This window comes from Leptopilina heterotoma, unplaced genomic scaffold (assembly GCF_015476425.1).
Source record: "Leptopilina heterotoma isolate Lh14 unplaced genomic scaffold, ASM1547642v1 Lhet_88, whole genome shotgun sequence".
In the NCBI taxonomy this organism is placed as follows: Eukaryota; Metazoa; Arthropoda; class Insecta; order Hymenoptera; family Figitidae; genus Leptopilina; species Leptopilina heterotoma.
In genome coordinates this window covers 695,865-712,767 of record NW_025111191.1, presented here as the reverse complement: position 1 = coordinate 712,767, position 16,903 = coordinate 695,865, and the positions used below count along the sequence as shown (strand labels likewise).

Below are 16,903 nucleotides of genomic sequence, written 5' to 3'. Positions count from 1 at the left end.
TTTTTTCAAATAATTGAATTTTTTCGAGAAATTTTATTAAAAATAGTAGATATTTATTGAAAATCATTGAATTGAGGAAAATTTTTAAAAATAATTGAAACTTTGTCAAGAATTTTATGAAAATTTTTGAAAATAAATGAATTTTAGAGAAGAATTTTATTATTTTTAAAGATAATTGATATTCCGACGAGAATTTAAAAAAATTGTTTAAAATAATTGAATTTCTGCAAAGAATTTTATTATACTTTTGAAAATAATTTAATTTCTGCAATTATTTGTAACTTCTCCAAAATTCAAATTTTTCCAGTACTTTAAATAAAAATCTCTGTGTTTTCCATGATCTGTAATTATCTTTAAATCTCTTTAATAGACCTTAGATATTGATTTCAAATAAACTGACTTAAAAATTTATGCTAGAATAAAATGATAATATTGACTTTTGTCTAATCTAACACATTGTGTTATGTCAAAATAAAAAAAGTTTCTTATCGATAATTTCCAAATTACTATCATTTTCCTTACTATTCCGAAGTTACTACAAAACTTTTTATCAACTGTTTACTTATTACTGTTAAAAGCAAAATTTTTAAAACGATAATTTTTTTATGATATAAATTATAGTTGAAAGCTAAGAATAAGACTTTTTAAAAATCATTTTATTTTTACTTTTTAATACTTAAAAAGTGCCAATTTTTATAATGAACATTATAATCCATTTTAATTTAGATTTGTTAAAAAAATTTTAATTTATCTTTTTGCAATAACAAATCATGCGTAGATTGTAATCATCAATACAAGCGCTATCATTTCCATAGGCATTTAATCTACCTAAACTTCCAGTTAATTGCATTTTTTGTCCATTGCTATTTTGTCTAACCGATATCTCAAATATTGCATTACCTGGTTCCGTTTCTAACGTAATCTTTAAATTTAAAATAGGCAAGAGGGAAATGTTTTTTATTTTCTCATCAACTTGTAGTGTTCCATTTTGCGTCAACATCGTCGCACCAAGTACTCTTTTTAATTTTAAATTCGCACATTGGGAATAATTAGCAAGCATTCGATTTATTTCCTGAATGGAAAAATTTGCGCTATTTTGAACATTTAAATCAGTTAGAGATACATTATTAAAGCTGTGACACATGCACCAGTGATCTGGAATTCCTGCCATTGAACATGTTCGATAATCTGGAATTGGAAGAAACCAACTGATTCCTCTGGTTTTTTTCTCAAAAATTCGTCTTTCTCTTTCCTTTATTATTTCTTCTGTTAATTCCTGGATATTTAAATCCATTAATGTTTCATGAAGATCGTAAGCTGTTGTTAAACTTTTGGCATTTCTTTCCAAATTCATCCAGGCGGTGGGGAATTTTTCTTTCCACCATTCGGGTAATACGAGAAAAACAAATGGTAAACTGTCTTCAACTTGGCCTTGATAAGTCTCTCGAAACGGTCCAAATCTAGAACCGTGATCACTCATTACGACTAAAGCCGTATTCTCAAGAAGATTATTTTTTTTCAGATTAAGGAAAAATTCACTGTAGGGAACATCACCTATTTGGCCATTTTCCAAAAACTCATGCGTCAGACTTGTTTGCCAGAAGAATGCAAAATAAGGATCGTCCTTGAATTCAACGGCTGTTTTATAGGAATACTGGAGGAGAACTTGGAAATTTTTTCTAGCACCCAGACAGAGATTTGTATTTAATTCGTGATTGTTTCCAATTTCCTTTTCGGCAGCGATGCAAAAAGGTCGAAGATAGTAATCTGTGGGCTGAACATGAAATCCTGGCTTTAGGTAATTAAATGTCGCAATATTACAGGCATCTTCAGCGAAAATTGTTCGATAACCGGCTGAACTGAAATTCTTCCATATAAAGGGACATGAGTCAAATGGACTGTTTTTTGATTTCCAACAAGTTTTTTCGACTTCCTCACTGGAGAGACCAGTTAGAACTGGCACTAGATTCGGATAAGTATTTTCACCAACTTTATTGTAGCCGAGCATTTCCACCGCGCCGAGATCTTGAAGGGCTTTTACACTTTTTGGCATCATTCGATGATAATTGAGTCTGGATACAGAATCCAATCCTATAATTAAAAGACTAAGATGATTCTTTTCTCGATTTTTCATCACTTTTTCGATTCTTTCCTCGACTTTTGATTTTCTGGGCAGAAATGCGTGATAGTCTAGATAGATAGTCTCATTATTTCTCGAGCACTCGACTTTAACGAATTCGTCTAAAATATCTACTGAATTTTCAAATTTGTGACATTCTTCTTCAAATCTGAAATTAAAAGAATTCAATTTAAATATTATTGCTTTTTTGATTATGCGGGACTCGAACTTGTGAAAGTATTTAAAAATACGGACTTCACGGACCAAAACTGAAAAATTGTACTTCTTCAAAATTATTTTCATCATTTCAATTCAATTATTATTTTTAAGAATTTTTAACTAAAATTCTTCATTAAAGCAATTAATTTTCGAAAAAGTTATTTTTAAATCAATTTTTGTTAGAAAATTCTACTAGAATTCAATTATTTAAATATAAAAATAAATGATTTATTGAATGTTTCTTAAAATTCAATTCTCATATAGTATTTTAATATTTTTAAACATACTTAAATTTCTTTTTAAGAATTTAATTCCTCTTGAAAATAATTAAATTTCTACAATAAGTTTGTAACTTCTCTAAAATAAAAATTTTATTTTTTACTGTTTATAACTCAATTTCTTCTATAAATCCATTATGTATAATAATTTTCGAAAAATTTCTTTAAAAATTTCCAAATTCATTTGTTTCCAATTCAATTTTGTAAAATTTCAATTACATATTATCTATAAATTTAACTGAAATTCATTTTTGAATCAATTTTCATTGGAAAATTCTACGAGAATTCAATTATTTAATTGCAAAGATAAACAATTTATTTAATAATTGAATGTTTCTTAAAATTCAATACTCATAAAGAATATCAACAAATTTTTAAATAATAAATTAAACTCTTTCGACGAATTTTAATAAATTTTTTAAGAATAATTACATTTTTCGAGAAGTTCGATAAAAATTGTATTAAAAATAATTGAAATTCTGAGATGAGTTTTATTATTTGTTAAAATAATTGAATCCCTAAGAAGAATTTTATTATTTTTGAACAATACTTAATTTTTGCGAAGAATATTATTACTCTCGAAAATAATTTCTAACATAATTTGAAACTATTCCAAAATTAAAAATTTTTTTCTTGTTTTTAACTAAAATTCCTCTATAAATGCATTATTTTTAATAATTTTTGAAAAAGTTCTTTGAGAATTTTACAATTCATTTGTTTACAATTCAATTTTATAAAATTTGAAATATTTGTAAATTCTTTAATTAAATATATATTAGAAAATAAAAACTTGTAATAATTTAAAAAAAAACCGCAATGAAACTTTAAAAAAAAATTAATTCTACAGAATTGTTTGTTAAAAATATGAAAAATTCATATTGTCAAAGATTTTAATTTGAAACCTTTTCAAAATTGAATTATTTCTAAAAATTCACGCTCAAATGCTTTTAATATCCATTTATAATCGGAAATTATAACTGAAATCAATTTTTGAATTAATTTTTATTAGAAAATTCTACTAGAATTTAATTATTTAAATACAAAAAAACAATTTATTGAATAATGACATGTTTCTTAAAATTATTCTCATAGAGAATATTATCAAAAAATTTTTAAATAATTGCATTTGTTTTTACGAATTTTAATAAAATTTTTAAGAATAATTACATTTTTCGGGGAATTCGATTGAAATTGTATTAAAAATAATTGAAATTCTGCAATGAGTTTTATTATTTATGAAAATAATTGAATTCCAGAAAAGAATTTTATTCTTAACGTAAATAATTGAATTCGTAAATTCGTAAATAACTGAATTTCTGTGAAATTTTTATTATTTTATGAAAATATAATTAAAGGTTTGAGTAGAATTTTATTAAGATTTTTTTAAATAATTAAATTATTATGGAAAATTTTATTAAAATAGTAGATATTAAAAATCACTGAAAATAATTGAAATTTTGCCAAGAATTTTATTAATTTTTGAAAATAATAGAATTTCGGAGATGAATTTAATTATTTCTAATGATAATTGAAATTTTGATTTTTATTCTTTACGAAAATAATTGATTCCCTATAAAAACTTTATTATTTATGAAAATAATTGACTTAATGCGAAGAAATTTATAAAAAAAAATTATAAATAATTGAATTTCTGTGAAATTTTTATTATTTTTTGAAAATAATTAAAGTTTTGCGTAGAATTTTATTAAATATTTTTTTAAATAATAGAATAAAGTTTTTATTACTCACGTGTAAGAATTGTCATCGTTTTCATTTCGCCAAAATTTTTTCCAACAACAATCGGCTGTAGTCTTATTATAATAAAGCTCTTTTGATTTATAATTAATGAAAATTGCAGTATTATTTGATTCTATAAGCGATGAATAGTTTTCATTTTTGCATTTTATTGCCTTAGCGATTTTTATGTATTTCTTTATTGTCTCATCATGAGGGTCCATAGCTGGAATTTGACATCCTTTTTTATTAATCAGGTACTTAGGTTTTTCTATCATCGAATTAATCTCTGCTTCAACATCATTTCCTATAAAAGAAATAGCTTATTAATTAATAACAAAAATTTCGTTTGCTTATTATTGGAGGTAATTTATAATTATTTTCACTTTCGGTAAAATATTACATATGTTTAGAAAAATTATTCTCACCTGAATTCTGCGTTTTTAAAATTAATAGACAAGTTACTACTATTGAATATACTAGCAATATTTTTATTCCTCTAGGTTTGGAGAATTTATAATTTTTTAATTTCTTCATCATAGGATGAACATAAAATATTTAAATGTTTAAAGAATATTTTATAATGAACTTAAATATTGTCTATGACAGACTGACAATTACTAATAGTTTAAAAAAATTATTGAAGGAACAATTTTTTTCAATAAGAGATACTTTTTATGAGTACTACATAAAATCAATCATAAAATTTTTAAGTTAAAGCATGTACGTGCTTTATTTTTTAAGTTAAATAAAATTTGAAACGATTGTCTTTCGTTTCTGTGTCGTGGGTAATAATAATTTTATTGCAAACCTATTTTTTACGAAATGACTTTTGTCTAATCTTAACACATTGTCTTATGTCACAGTGAAAAAGGTTCCGAACATTATTTATAATTATTATTATATTATATTATATTATTTTACATTATATTATAATATAAAAATATTCAAATTACTATTTTTTTCTTTAATATTCCGAAGTTACTAAAGAAACTATTTCGAAACTTTTATCAAATGTTTACTTATTTTTTTTAAAATAATTATTTTTTTATGATATAAATTCCAGTTGAAAGTTACTTTTTAAAAATAATTTTATTTTTACTTTTTAATACGTAAAAATTTGTGACAATTTTTATATTCAACATTATATTCCATTTTAATTTGGATGATAGTTAATGTATAAATAAATTGTCTATTAGTAATGTTTGCCATGATTATACTATCAAAAAATTAAATTATAAATTTGAATATTGATCAAAATAAACATTAAAATACAGTCGACATAATACAAACATTTAATGGAAAAAGAAATTAATAGGTCAGAATTTTCTTCTGACAATTAGATGTTAAAGTTTGACAGCAATTAGTTCAATTATTTTAACTGATTACCCAATTATGTAGTTTAATTTTTAATTTTGATTTTTTTTTATCGCGAAAGTAGAATACTGCGTGTGAAAAATTAATTTGTATCTTCATTGCTGTATTCGGAAATGTATTTCAAATTTTCGACTCTAATTCGTGGTTGTCGTTTGACAATTTCTCCATTCCCGTGACGTGCTCGATGACGCCTCATGTCACCAACTTGTGTAAAACTGAAATTGCAAATATCGCACGTATAAGGACGAATTCCTTCATGAATTCGCATGTGTACATTTAGATGCGCCTTTCGTAAAAATCTTTTATTGCATGTTGGACAAGGATGTTTTCTGTCCTCCATAGAAACGTGAATTTGCACATGAGTCATCAAATTTTGCTTATAACTGCAATTAAAAATAAAAATGTTAATATAGAAATTGAAAATTTAGTATAAATTTATTAAATATAAAATCAGATAAAATTAAATTTAATATTTAATAAATAATACCAAATTTACTACTTTCGTGAAATTTACAATGTTAAAATCAACTTTTTAGAAAAAAAAATATTTTTCTATATATTTTTGTATAAAAAAATAGTTCTTTGATCAATAATTCGAAAACTACAAATTTGTATGATAAAAAAAATATTTTACTATTTTCGTAAAGGAAAAATTTTCTTTTCTTTCCTTTAATTAATGTAAAATATTTTTTTTTTTACAAAAATGTAATTTTTTTGTTATTAACTTATATCTTTATTTCGAGAGTAATAAAATTTCATACTTGAAAGACTTTCCACACTGCTCGCATATAAAATTGCCTTCTTTATGTCTTTGCATATGTGACCAACGCGCTGTGTAACTCCTGAAATTTCAAAACAAGATTTTTCAAAAATTCATATTTAAAAAATGTTTAATCACATTTTATTTTTGATTATTAATATAGATTATTATTGGCAAATTTGAATAGAATACCTAAAACTTTTATCACAAATCTCGCAGGGATATGGTTTTTCTCCCGTATGAATGTGTTCGTGATCCAGTAATGATTGATATGTCGATAGAGTTCTTCCACAAAATTTACAAACAAAAGTTCCAGTCACGTATCCTTTTTTCGTTAATAAATTTGCTGGCGGTTCTAAACCATGATCTTCCTGAATGTGAGTAACCAATTGTCGTATTTTTTCGAAATTCTGCTCACAATGAGGACATTTGTGACCAAAATGTAGTGCACGATGCGCTTTCTGTTAGATTAAAGAAAAGATTTAATAATATTTTTTTTTTTAATTTCTTATTAACTTATCAGGGTTGCTACAAAAATTTTATTTTATTTTTCCCTGTTTTCCAGACAAAATTTTGACTTTTTCCCTGACCCTGCAAAATATTCAAACCTTTTGAAATTTAATAACGTATGTGAATAATATTTTAATAAAAATCCCTGACTTTTCCCTGACCTGTGGCAACCCTGCTTATTAACTTCTTAATTAACTCACCATGTTTGATAAACGATGAAAAGATTTGCCACACACATCACAAGTATGTGGTTTAACTCCTTCGTGAATTGATTTCATGTGTTCTTTTAGTCTCACATTATCACGAAATGATCGACTGCATATTTCGCATTTAAAATTATTCCAACATTCTGGATCGTGGACCTAATTAAAATAATATTATGTACATCAAAATATTTTCAGTAAAATAGTTTAAAAATTGTAATTTTAAACTCACATTTCTGTGTTTTTGGTAAAATTCCTCGTCGACAAATATTTTCGGACACGAGACACATTTGAAAATTTTTACAGTTGGATCGCTGAACATCTCTTGTTTATGTTTCTAGAAAAAAGAATCAATATTCGTTATTTAATTAGGGAAAAAAAACTCGCATTAATAGACTAAATATTAAATTTAAATCTTACTCTTAAATGTTTTTTGAGTTTGTGATTTGTTGAGAAGGCGGCCTCGCAATATTTACATTTATTTCCTTCTCGATTTCTGCATCTTCGTGTTTTATGCACCTCCCATTCCCAACTACTGGAAAAGAATCTTCCGCACATTTCGCAAACATATTTTAGATTGACTTTTGAATATAAATTGTGAGCCTCCTTTTTATGTAAATAGAGATCGTAAATAGTTTGTGATTCATGTTTACAATGAACGCAAATCATAACTCTTGGTAAATGAATTTTTTTATGAAGTTCAAAAAGTTTTGGATCCTTCACTTGAAGATGGCAGACAGCACAGAGAAATAATTCAATTTTACTTGCAATATTTTCATTTATTTGCAATGCACTTGATATTGATGACGATGGTAATTGTTTTGATTTTTCATTGGCCTGAGATTTTTCATTGGACTGAGATTTTTCATTCGACTCGTTTTCTTCATTTAAATTAGTTGTTTCGTCATCAATAAATGGAATGTTTTCTGAGTCTAAATTAAAATTGTCGGAATAATCGGAAATTGGTGATTGATTAGGTTGCGGTAAATCGATATGGATGGGGTTTTTTGCAACAATTTCAGGGGGGATATAAAATTTATCTTCACATTCTTCACCGGAAGATATGTCCCTGTCCTTTGTTTCTTGTTTCAATTGTCTTTCCTCGGCGTCCTCCTCGTCAACACATGTCTTACAAATTATAATATTCCCCGAATGTTGTTTCGTTTTATGATCGATTAATTCTTCCGATGTTTCATAACTTGAATCACAAAAGTTACATTTCCATTTTAAAATATGATTCTCTTCGAAATGTGCATCAAATTCATTGACGTCTGTGAATATCATGTCGCAAAATTCACAGGTCACTGGACCGAGAATTGCGGACTTTTTTAATTTTTTCAAAGGCACTGTATAAGAAGTTTCATTTTTTTCCTTTGAACAACTCAATTTATTCTCTTCTTTATTGTCCTGCAATTGTTTACGAAGTTGCTCATCAATTCTGAGGGAATTCACAATTAATTTGTAACTAATATTTAAATACGTTAGACAACGTTTACAAATTTGAGGTGGTAAATTGTCATTGACAAGAACCTGAAAAATAGAAATATTATATTTTTTTTTAAATTCGTTTTAAGAATTTAAATCATTTAGATACTTGAAAATTATATTTACCACTATTGGCAGACATCTACTTATTTTTTCGGCAATTGAAAATTTATTTTCAAAAATAGGTATACAATTTTCACTTTTTTCCCCACAGAGTCTACAGATTTCTTTTACATTCTGTTTATTTGAAGAATCTGCAAAAGTTTTTTTTAATTTATTCGCTGCATTTCATAATCTTTTTAAAAATTAAAAAACTTGTATCGAATTATAATTGAAATTAAGAAATATCCTTTATTTTCAAACTATTTATAATTTTAATTATAATTTAATTAAATTATGTTAACTATTTTATATTCGACAAAAAGAAATTTTCTATTTGAATTTTCTTTCATTAATTTTAATCTCGATTTTAATAATGGAAACAATTGATTAATTATAAAATATAAAAAATACCTTTTGTTGATTGATTCTGAATCGAGCCATAAGGCAGACAATAATTATGAGCATAATCCATTTTTGTACGTAAAATATATAAATTTATATCTGTAATAAAAATATATAAATTAACAAAATGCGATAAATTAGGACAAATATTAAATATTAATTCTACAATTTTTAATTGGAAATTCTTAAATGTAGAACAAAGTATAATATAATAATTTAATACTTATTTAAATATTAATGATGAATATATTAACGATATTAACAATAGAATTTATTAAACGAGTAAATACAAAAATTGAAATAAAAAACAAAAGTAACACAAAAATACTGTAAACGAAGTAAAAAATCTATATTTTTACAATGGGTAATTAAATATTTTTAATAAATACATACCATAGTTATTTGTAACCTTCCACGATAAATTATGTTATGTATTTCAGGTATTTTATTTCAATTTCCAAAAATGAAAACCAAATATTATCCAAAACTTATTCAAGCAACATATATTACATAAAAGTTTTATATTTCACACAACAGTTTAAATTCTTTTTCTTCATAATTTGTCGATTTTATAAGACCATTTTTGCCACATAATTTATTACTTTCAATAAATAGAAACAATGTAAATAAGCATAAAGGCGTGAAATATGAACAAAAGAGGTTAGGAAGTCAGAATATTGTCGGCCATGACAGTATGTACAAATTCTACTATTACCAACTTTAAACTAATTCCAAGAAAAATTCCCAAATTTTTATCCTGTTTACAATCACTAAATTCTTGTATATTATTTCGAATTTTTAAAAAAGAATTATAAACAATTATAAATTTGATCGTAAAGAAGATAAATTTCTTTTACATTTATATTGCAAAGTGAAATTTTCTTAAATTTAATGTGAGAGATTTCAAAAGTTACCGCCATTAGTTTCTCTGAAAATTCTGCAGATGGCGCTAGTTTATTTCCGTCCACCAATCAGAATGCGTAGTTTCTTTTCCCCCCTCTACCGTTTATCACTAGGAGAAGAAGGCGCGCAACGGCCATTGTTGCAATTGACAAAGTGCGAAAAAGTGTTCATACATCGAGCTTTTATTTCATTCTAAAGTAGTTTTTATTTGTTCAATCCAGAGTTTTTGTCATGAAATAATGAAAGTGTGTTTATAAATTGTTTAATTAAGACAAATTAGAAATCATTTTGAGATAAAGTGAGAATGCAGGAGTATTAGGGAATCCGCAATAGTGTTGATGAAAGTGTGGTAAGAAATCATCTTTTTTTCATGATTTTTATTATTTTTTAGTAGTTTTAGTAATAAATATATTAAATATATTTAATGCGACGATAAAATGAAGGCATTTTTTCTTGATTTGAATTATAATTAATACTTGTGTTTGTTCTTGGGAATATTAGGTGAAAGTATGTGTTGTGAATATATCTATATATATTCGACATGTTTTTCCGAGAATTGAAACAAAAACATCTTTTTTAATGCAACGAATTTGAAACATTTTTCGTTTTTTTTATGTTTCAGGTTAATAGTGAGGATAAAATTCATACTTCTGGAGGAGCAGTGGACGGATTTACTAAATTCGGAGTTGATAAAAAGGTACATACAAATAAAATAACGAGTGATCAGTAAGTTTTTTGAAGTAAAATTTATACATAATTACAAAGCGACAAAAAATTATATACAAATAATTTATTTTCAGTGAGTGGATATTTTTTATTTCTCTAGTATCAATATTTACTTGTATTTATATATTTATTTGAAATCGTTTGTCTTTGAAATATTTTTGGAGCATAACATTAAATTAATTATTACATAGATAATATTTTTTGGAGCATAAAATTAAATTTAAATAAATTAATAATTATGTGAATAGTTATTATTAAATTATGAAATTCAATTAAATTTACAATTGAAAAATTAAAAATTAGCAAATATTTTTTATTGCAATTTAATATTTTCTTAATTAAAAAATAATAGAAATAGAAGTTAAAAAAATTTGAACAGTAATTAAATTTTTTTTTATTAAATTGACATTGTTTAAATGTTTTTGCTGCTTTTAAAATTTTTTCATTTAACGTGATACTTGAAAATTTGTAACTAAATACCGAAGACAAACATTTATTCTCTGTTTTCATGCTTTATTGGTATAAACAAATGGAGAGCCACACAACGGAAAATCCCTTAATTTAAATTTTAGAATTTTGAAAGTTTCTTTAATTTTATTTATTTAACAAATCTTTAAATTTTTATAAGTAAAATGTTTTTTGGAAAATTTTATTTAATAATTAAAGTATATTATCGATAAATAATGTTTTGACTTACAATTAATAGCGTTAGTTAAAAATTAATAATGATAGTTAAATTTTTAGAAAAAAATTATAATTTACATACAGAATATTTGGATTAATTTAGAAAAATTTTTTAATTAAAAATTTTCGTTTATACACGGATTGTTTAATTAAAATTTTTGAATCAAAGGAGCAAAGTGTAGATTGTAGAAAATGAAATTCCCCATTTCACATTTGAAATGTGAACCAGTATGGACTTGTACGAACAATGAAGAGACAAATTTGAATTTTCTTATTATTCTCTTCTCAATTTTATTTTATTTTTCTATTTTGCATAAATCATCAGCAATTTATTATTATCCATATAATTAAAATATTTGAAATTTTAGTTAAACAAATTTTTATTTTGTTATATGAAATAAACTATTCAAAAAAATACAGTAGATATTTTCAAAAAGCAATTATTAAACAATAATTCAAAATTTATTAAATTTTTTTTTTTTGAAATTTGAGATTGTACTTTAAAGTTTACTTTTTATTAACTTTAATAAATCAAATGTTTCTATACTTTTTGTGCAATTTATTATATTATTATAATTGAGAAGCTGGATGCTATAATAACAATAATAATATAATTGATAATAGTAATAAAAATAATAATAATTTTTATAATTTTCATTTTTACATGTGCAATAAACAAATATATTTTTATATTATAGTCGATAATTTAAAAGAAAAATAATAGAAAACAATTTTTTTTAAATTTAAAAATTTTATTTTGGAAATTATTTGTTGTGAAATAAAATTTGTATTTACTTAAAAATAAAAATGGTTAGCAAATTTGCGATTTAAGTTTACATTTAGGAAATTAATAAGTAAAAGCTTTGTTTTAGTTAAAAGAACAATTTTATTATAAAAAAAATTCGTTTTAAAGGATAATTAATTGTTTACAGAATAATCGCGATATATAATAAATTGCTGATGATTTACAACATTCGCTTTGTAATTATTTTTTTTTTATATATGTTTTAAAATGTGTTCATTTGAACTATATTTTTATTTATACATGGCTAATGAGCTTTACGAAAAACATTTTTTTTAAATTAAAAAAATTTCAACAATTGAAAAAATATTAAATATATTGAAAAATTCGTGTAGAAATTTCCTAATTTATTCTATACATGAAATAAGAATTTAACAAAGGCCTGGAAAGTTTTTTTAAAATATTTTTTCCACGTAAATCCTTGTTAAAATTTTATTTTATACATATATGACAAAGTGGGGTAATATCTGCAAGGAATTTAAAAAATTAAATTTATATTATTGACTTTAATGAGATTTACTGCGTTAAAAAAAAATTAAAATTCCTAGTTAGGGTGTTTGTACATTTGTTTCGAATATAAATTTCGCTTAGGTTATTTTAAATCAGACAAAGGCGTATCTTAAGGTCGTTTGGTTCTAACGAAAACAATTAAGGGCAGGTCAAAGTCGTGTAATTAGAAAATTTTTGTTCTCAAGTCTATTTTTAATTTTATAAAATTATTTATACATTATATTTTGCTATACAATTACAATATCAATTATTGTGATAATTTTTATAAAAGTTATATTAATTTTTATACTAATTATTATTATTGTTATTGTTATTCTAAGTTTTATATTAATTATTACTTTTTACATTAATTATATTGCCTTTTACAATTATTATTATGATTATAGTACAAATCTTTTAAGTTACCCAGTGAGAAATTGCCAATAGACTTTAATCGGTCCAATATCGGTCCAATATTGGTTGCCGTGCTGGGCGCCGATTGACTCCCAATATTGGACCAATATGGGCTGATGCTTGGGATGTAACGGCATCGCCAATCATCGGTTGTCAATATTGGTCCAATATTGGCCGAATATTGGCAACCAAGAGAAAAAAATTTTTTTAAATAAATTTTTTTTAATTAAATAATAATAATAAAAAATTAATGTTTATAATTTTTGTTTAATATATTTATTTGTTTAATTATTTATTTTTAATAATTCATGTAAATAATAAATAATTTATTATTTATAAATTATAATTATTTAAAAATGCAGCAGCTATTAGAAAATAGCATTCTGCAAAAAAATTCTATCATTGAAAAATCAATGATAGGCGAGAGAAATCCGCGTCTTTAAATAGATTCGCAGATGATAGACAAGAGATATCCGCGTCATTAAACGGATTCGCAGATTTACTCTGGTCTCGCGACGAATCTCTCGATACTTATATACACTGGAGTCGCCGTGTCAGTTGCGAGAACGGTTACAGCGTCCCTCTTGCGGCAGAGATAAGAATTGTCACGTAAACTGCTAAATCGCTTTACTGACCGCCTTATTATACCCGCAGTTTACGTGACAATTCTTATCTCTGCCGCAAGAGGGACGCTGTAACCGTTCTCGCAACTGACACGGCGACTCCAGTGTATATAAGTATCGAGAGATTCGTCGCGAGACCAGAGTATATCTGCGAATCCGTTTAATGACGCGGATATCTCTTGTCTATCATCTGCAAATCTATTTAAAGACGCGGATTTCTCTCACCTATCATTGATTTTTCAATGATAGAATTTTTTTGCAGAATGCTATTTTCTAATAGCTGCTGCATTTTTAAATAATTATAATTTATAAATAATAAATTATTTATTATTTACATGAATTATTAAAGATAAATAATTAAACAAATAAATATATTAAACAAAAATTATAAACATTAATTTTTTATTATTATTATTTAATTAAAAAAAATTTATTTAAAAAAATTTTTTTCTCTTGGTTGCCAATATTCGGCCAATATTGGACCAATATTGACAACCGATGATTGGCGATGCCGTTACATCCCAAGCATCAGCCCATATTGGTCCAATATTGGGAGCCTTTATTGGACCGATGATCGGTCTCTTGGCTCCCAATATTGGACCGATATTGGACCGGTGAGAAATTTCTCACTGGGTAAATAAATTTTTATGAATAAATTTTAAATAAATTAAATTTTAATTAAGAAATAAATTTTTGAATGAATAATAATAATAATAGTTAATAAATATCAAAGATAAATATAAATTCTAATTGATTATTTATGAATTTGAATAAACTGGACAAAAATTTCGTCTAATCTCACGTCTGTCAATTTGATATTTCACGTACACAAAATACAACAGGTTGTTCTCCCTCTCAACAAATTTTTGATCATTGTTTCCTATTGTTGACAGTTCTCAACATAACAAAACAAACTACTTTTTATAATCCAACATATAATTATTAAACTTGTATTTTGCACTTTTAAAATAAAATTACAAAAGCTGAAATGTTAATTGGAGTTCAAGTTTTACGAAAATTCGAAATGATTGTTAATCCATTGGATCAGTGATGATGTTTTTGGTTTTAATTTTTGTAACCTAAAAGTTTTGTTTACATTTTGGTCATTATTTTGTTAGGTTTGGTCATTTTTTGTTAGTTTATGTCTTCAAGAGATCCAAGAAGTTGAAAATCTCTTTATTAGGAAAAAAATATGGTTGAGGAAGTTGTGAATACAAATAATAATAAGCCGAAGGTTAGTTTCGTATTCTATAAATATACATTGAATTTTAGTACATATTCTGATTCGTTAAGTTATTTCTTTGATTAGTTTAATTGTTGAGGGCAATTATAATTTTTTAGGTGAAAACAGCGAGACCTCGTCCTGTTTATTTATGGAATGTTTTGGATGTACAAAAATGGTTAAGGCGTCATTGCAGCGATTATTATCAATTGTATCATGAAAATTTTTTATACGTGAGTTGTATTATTGCTTGACTCTCACTGAATTCTCCACATGATTTATTTATAAAGAATTCGAATTTTTTTGCTCTCTTCTATTTATAAATAAATTCCATGTAATTTATTCTTGAAAATTTTAGGATACAATATTTTAAAAATATTAAATTTATAATTATTTTATTTAAGAATTTGATTTTTATTTTTAAAATTTGGAACAATTTATATAATTTAAATTGTGAGTCCAATTTTTAAAAATATGAGACAATTTAAATATTTAATTTAAGAACTTGATTTGTATTTTAAGAATATTGGATTTTATAAATATGAATAAAATATGTGGAATATTTTATGTAGAAGTCAAAATAATCTTAAATTTATTTATAACGAAAAAAATGTTAAATAACTTTTACTATTTATGTACGAAAACAATATTAAAAGTTACTTCATATATTTTTTGTTATTATTAAAATTTTTAAAAACAAAAAATAATTAATTTTAACTTTAAAATCCTCAAAAAAAAAATTCGCTTTTAATAAGAAATTTTCTGGTGCTTTTAGCATGACATTACCGGAAGAGCTCTTTTAAGAATAAACGAGAATATTTTACTTCGTTTGGGAATCAATAACCAGCAGCATAGAATGGATATTTGGAGGGAAATTATGAAATTACATCTAAAAACAGATATTCTTGAAATTCGGGATATCGAACGTCGTAATAATATGCAGTACGATTAATGTCGTATACATTTTATTTAACAAATACTATTTGTTAGACAAGTGATAAAATAATTATTATATAACTGCCTGTATAAATAAATTTTATATCACCATTCAATGAGGATCAGTAAATTTTTGCCATTAATGGGAATTTATAGGACTCTAAATGATAACAAATATTCTACAGATATGACTTCTTTTTTTTTATTGATTTAATAGTCTTTGTATAGTGTTTACACAGTTCTTTAATTCTATTTACATATTTTTTTCTTTTAAACGCGTTTTTCCCCAGTTTTTAATATCATCAACTAGATTAAAACAATTAACAACTTATAAAAACTAATTGTTTTAAATTTAATAACAAAAAAAATTTTTTTGGTACTAGTGGATTTTAATTTTATCCATTTTATCCATAATGTAAAAAAGATTTTTTTTACAATATTCTTAATACAATTTAAATTTCTTTTTCGTTGAACACAAAATGGGGAAGATGACTAAAGGGTTTTTGAAAATAATCCTATTTTTTTAATATACAATTTTAATTCGGTGTTCTTTTAATTTTTTGCCTTAAATTTAGCCGTAATTTAAATGATTTTCAGGGTAAATTTGAAAATTAGATTTAAATAATTAAAATAAATTGAAATTAAATACTAAATAATTTACAATTAAATAAGTTTGGAAATTTACAATTATTGTTAACTAAATATTAAATCACAACCGTTGATATTTATTTAACTAAAACTTATTATGTTATTGACTGAAAATTTAAATACTTTTTAAATACAATAAGTTGCTATTTATTTCTAAAAAATTCCATTATTATAAAAAATTATCATTTTTATTTATGCTTTGCTTTGAAATTTGAATGTCATTTAATTTTTTTTACATAAAATAATTCAAAAAGTTATACTGAAATA

The 16,903-nt window shown here is 24.2% G+C and overlaps 4 protein-coding genes across 5 annotated transcripts in view; 2 read left to right on the top strand and 2 right to left on the bottom strand.

Annotated features, from left to right (window-relative positions):
• The window catches only part of LOC122511616 (keratin-associated protein 19-2-like), a 117,829-nt gene that overhangs the window by 4,407 nt on the left and 96,519 nt on the right, over positions 1-16,903 (top strand). For both annotated transcript variants that reach the window (XM_043626987.1, XM_043626988.1), the window contains exon 2: positions 10,715-10,789. In XM_043626987.1, the coding sequence (XP_043482922.1) occupies positions 10,715-10,789 (75 nt within the window). The remainder of the gene's footprint in view (positions 1-10,714; positions 10,790-16,903) is intronic.
• LOC122511609 lies at positions 642-4,972 on the bottom strand. Its single transcript, XM_043626976.1, has 3 exons — positions 4,779-4,972; positions 4,366-4,657; positions 642-2,288 (listed from the first exon to the last, which is right to left on the bottom strand). Exons 1-3 carry the CDS (start codon positions 4,888-4,890, stop codon positions 743-745), a joined length of 1,950 nt encoding a protein of 649 aa, XP_043482911.1. The 5' UTR covers positions 4,891-4,972; the 3' UTR covers positions 642-742.
• On the bottom strand, positions 5,726-9,837 carry LOC122511605 (zinc finger protein 845-like). Its single transcript, XM_043626970.1, has 9 exons — positions 9,583-9,837; positions 9,199-9,288; positions 8,812-8,939; positions 7,621-8,730; positions 7,433-7,537; positions 7,198-7,359; positions 6,680-6,948; positions 6,489-6,569; positions 5,726-6,110 (listed from the first exon to the last, which is right to left on the bottom strand). The coding sequence occupies exons 2-9, from the start codon at positions 9,257-9,259 to the stop codon at positions 5,810-5,812; spliced, it is 2,217 nt and encodes a 738-aa protein (XP_043482905.1). The 5' UTR covers positions 9,260-9,288; positions 9,583-9,837; the 3' UTR covers positions 5,726-5,809.
• On the top strand, positions 14,702-16,104 carry LOC122511618 (protein aveugle). The gene is made up of 3 exons (XM_043626991.1): positions 14,702-15,064; positions 15,172-15,285; positions 15,828-16,104. Exons 1-3 carry the CDS (start codon positions 15,023-15,025, stop codon positions 16,002-16,004), a joined length of 333 nt encoding a protein of 110 aa, XP_043482926.1. The 5' UTR covers positions 14,702-15,022; the 3' UTR covers positions 16,005-16,104.

Excerpts from the sequence above, each read along its gene's own strand:
- LOC122511609 (XM_043626976.1), bottom strand. The coding sequence starts at position 4,890 with ATGATGAAGAAATTAAAAAATTATAAATTCTCCAAACCTAGAGGAATA. Across the intron at positions 4,658-4,778 it reads TTTAAAAACGCAGAATTCAG|GAAATGATGTTGAAGCAGAG; the intron begins GTGAGAATAATT and ends TTTCTTTTATAG. Across the intron at positions 2,289-4,365 it reads AACGATGACAATTCTTACAC|ATTTGAAGAAGAATGTCACA; the intron begins GTGAGTAATAAA and ends TTTTAATTTCAG.
- LOC122511605 (XM_043626970.1), bottom strand. The coding sequence starts at position 9,259 with ATGGATTATGCTCATAATTATTGTCTGCCTTATGGCTCGATTCAGAAT. Across the intron at positions 7,538-7,620 it reads AACTCAAAAAACATTTAAGA|AAACATAAACAAGAGATGTT; the intron begins GTAAGATTTAAA and ends TCTTTTTTCTAG. Across the intron at positions 6,570-6,679 it reads ATTTGTGATAAAAGTTTTAG|GAGTTACACAGCGCGTTGGT; the intron begins GTATTCTATTCA and ends TTGAAATTTCAG.
- LOC122511618 (XM_043626991.1), top strand. The coding sequence starts at position 15,023 with ATGGTTGAGGAAGTTGTGAATACAAATAATAATAAGCCGAAG. Across the intron at positions 15,065-15,171 it reads CAAATAATAATAAGCCGAAG|GTGAAAACAGCGAGACCTCG; the intron begins GTTAGTTTCGTA and ends ATAATTTTTTAG. Across the intron at positions 15,286-15,827 it reads ATCATGAAAATTTTTTATAC|CATGACATTACCGGAAGAGC; the intron begins GTGAGTTGTATT and ends TGGTGCTTTTAG.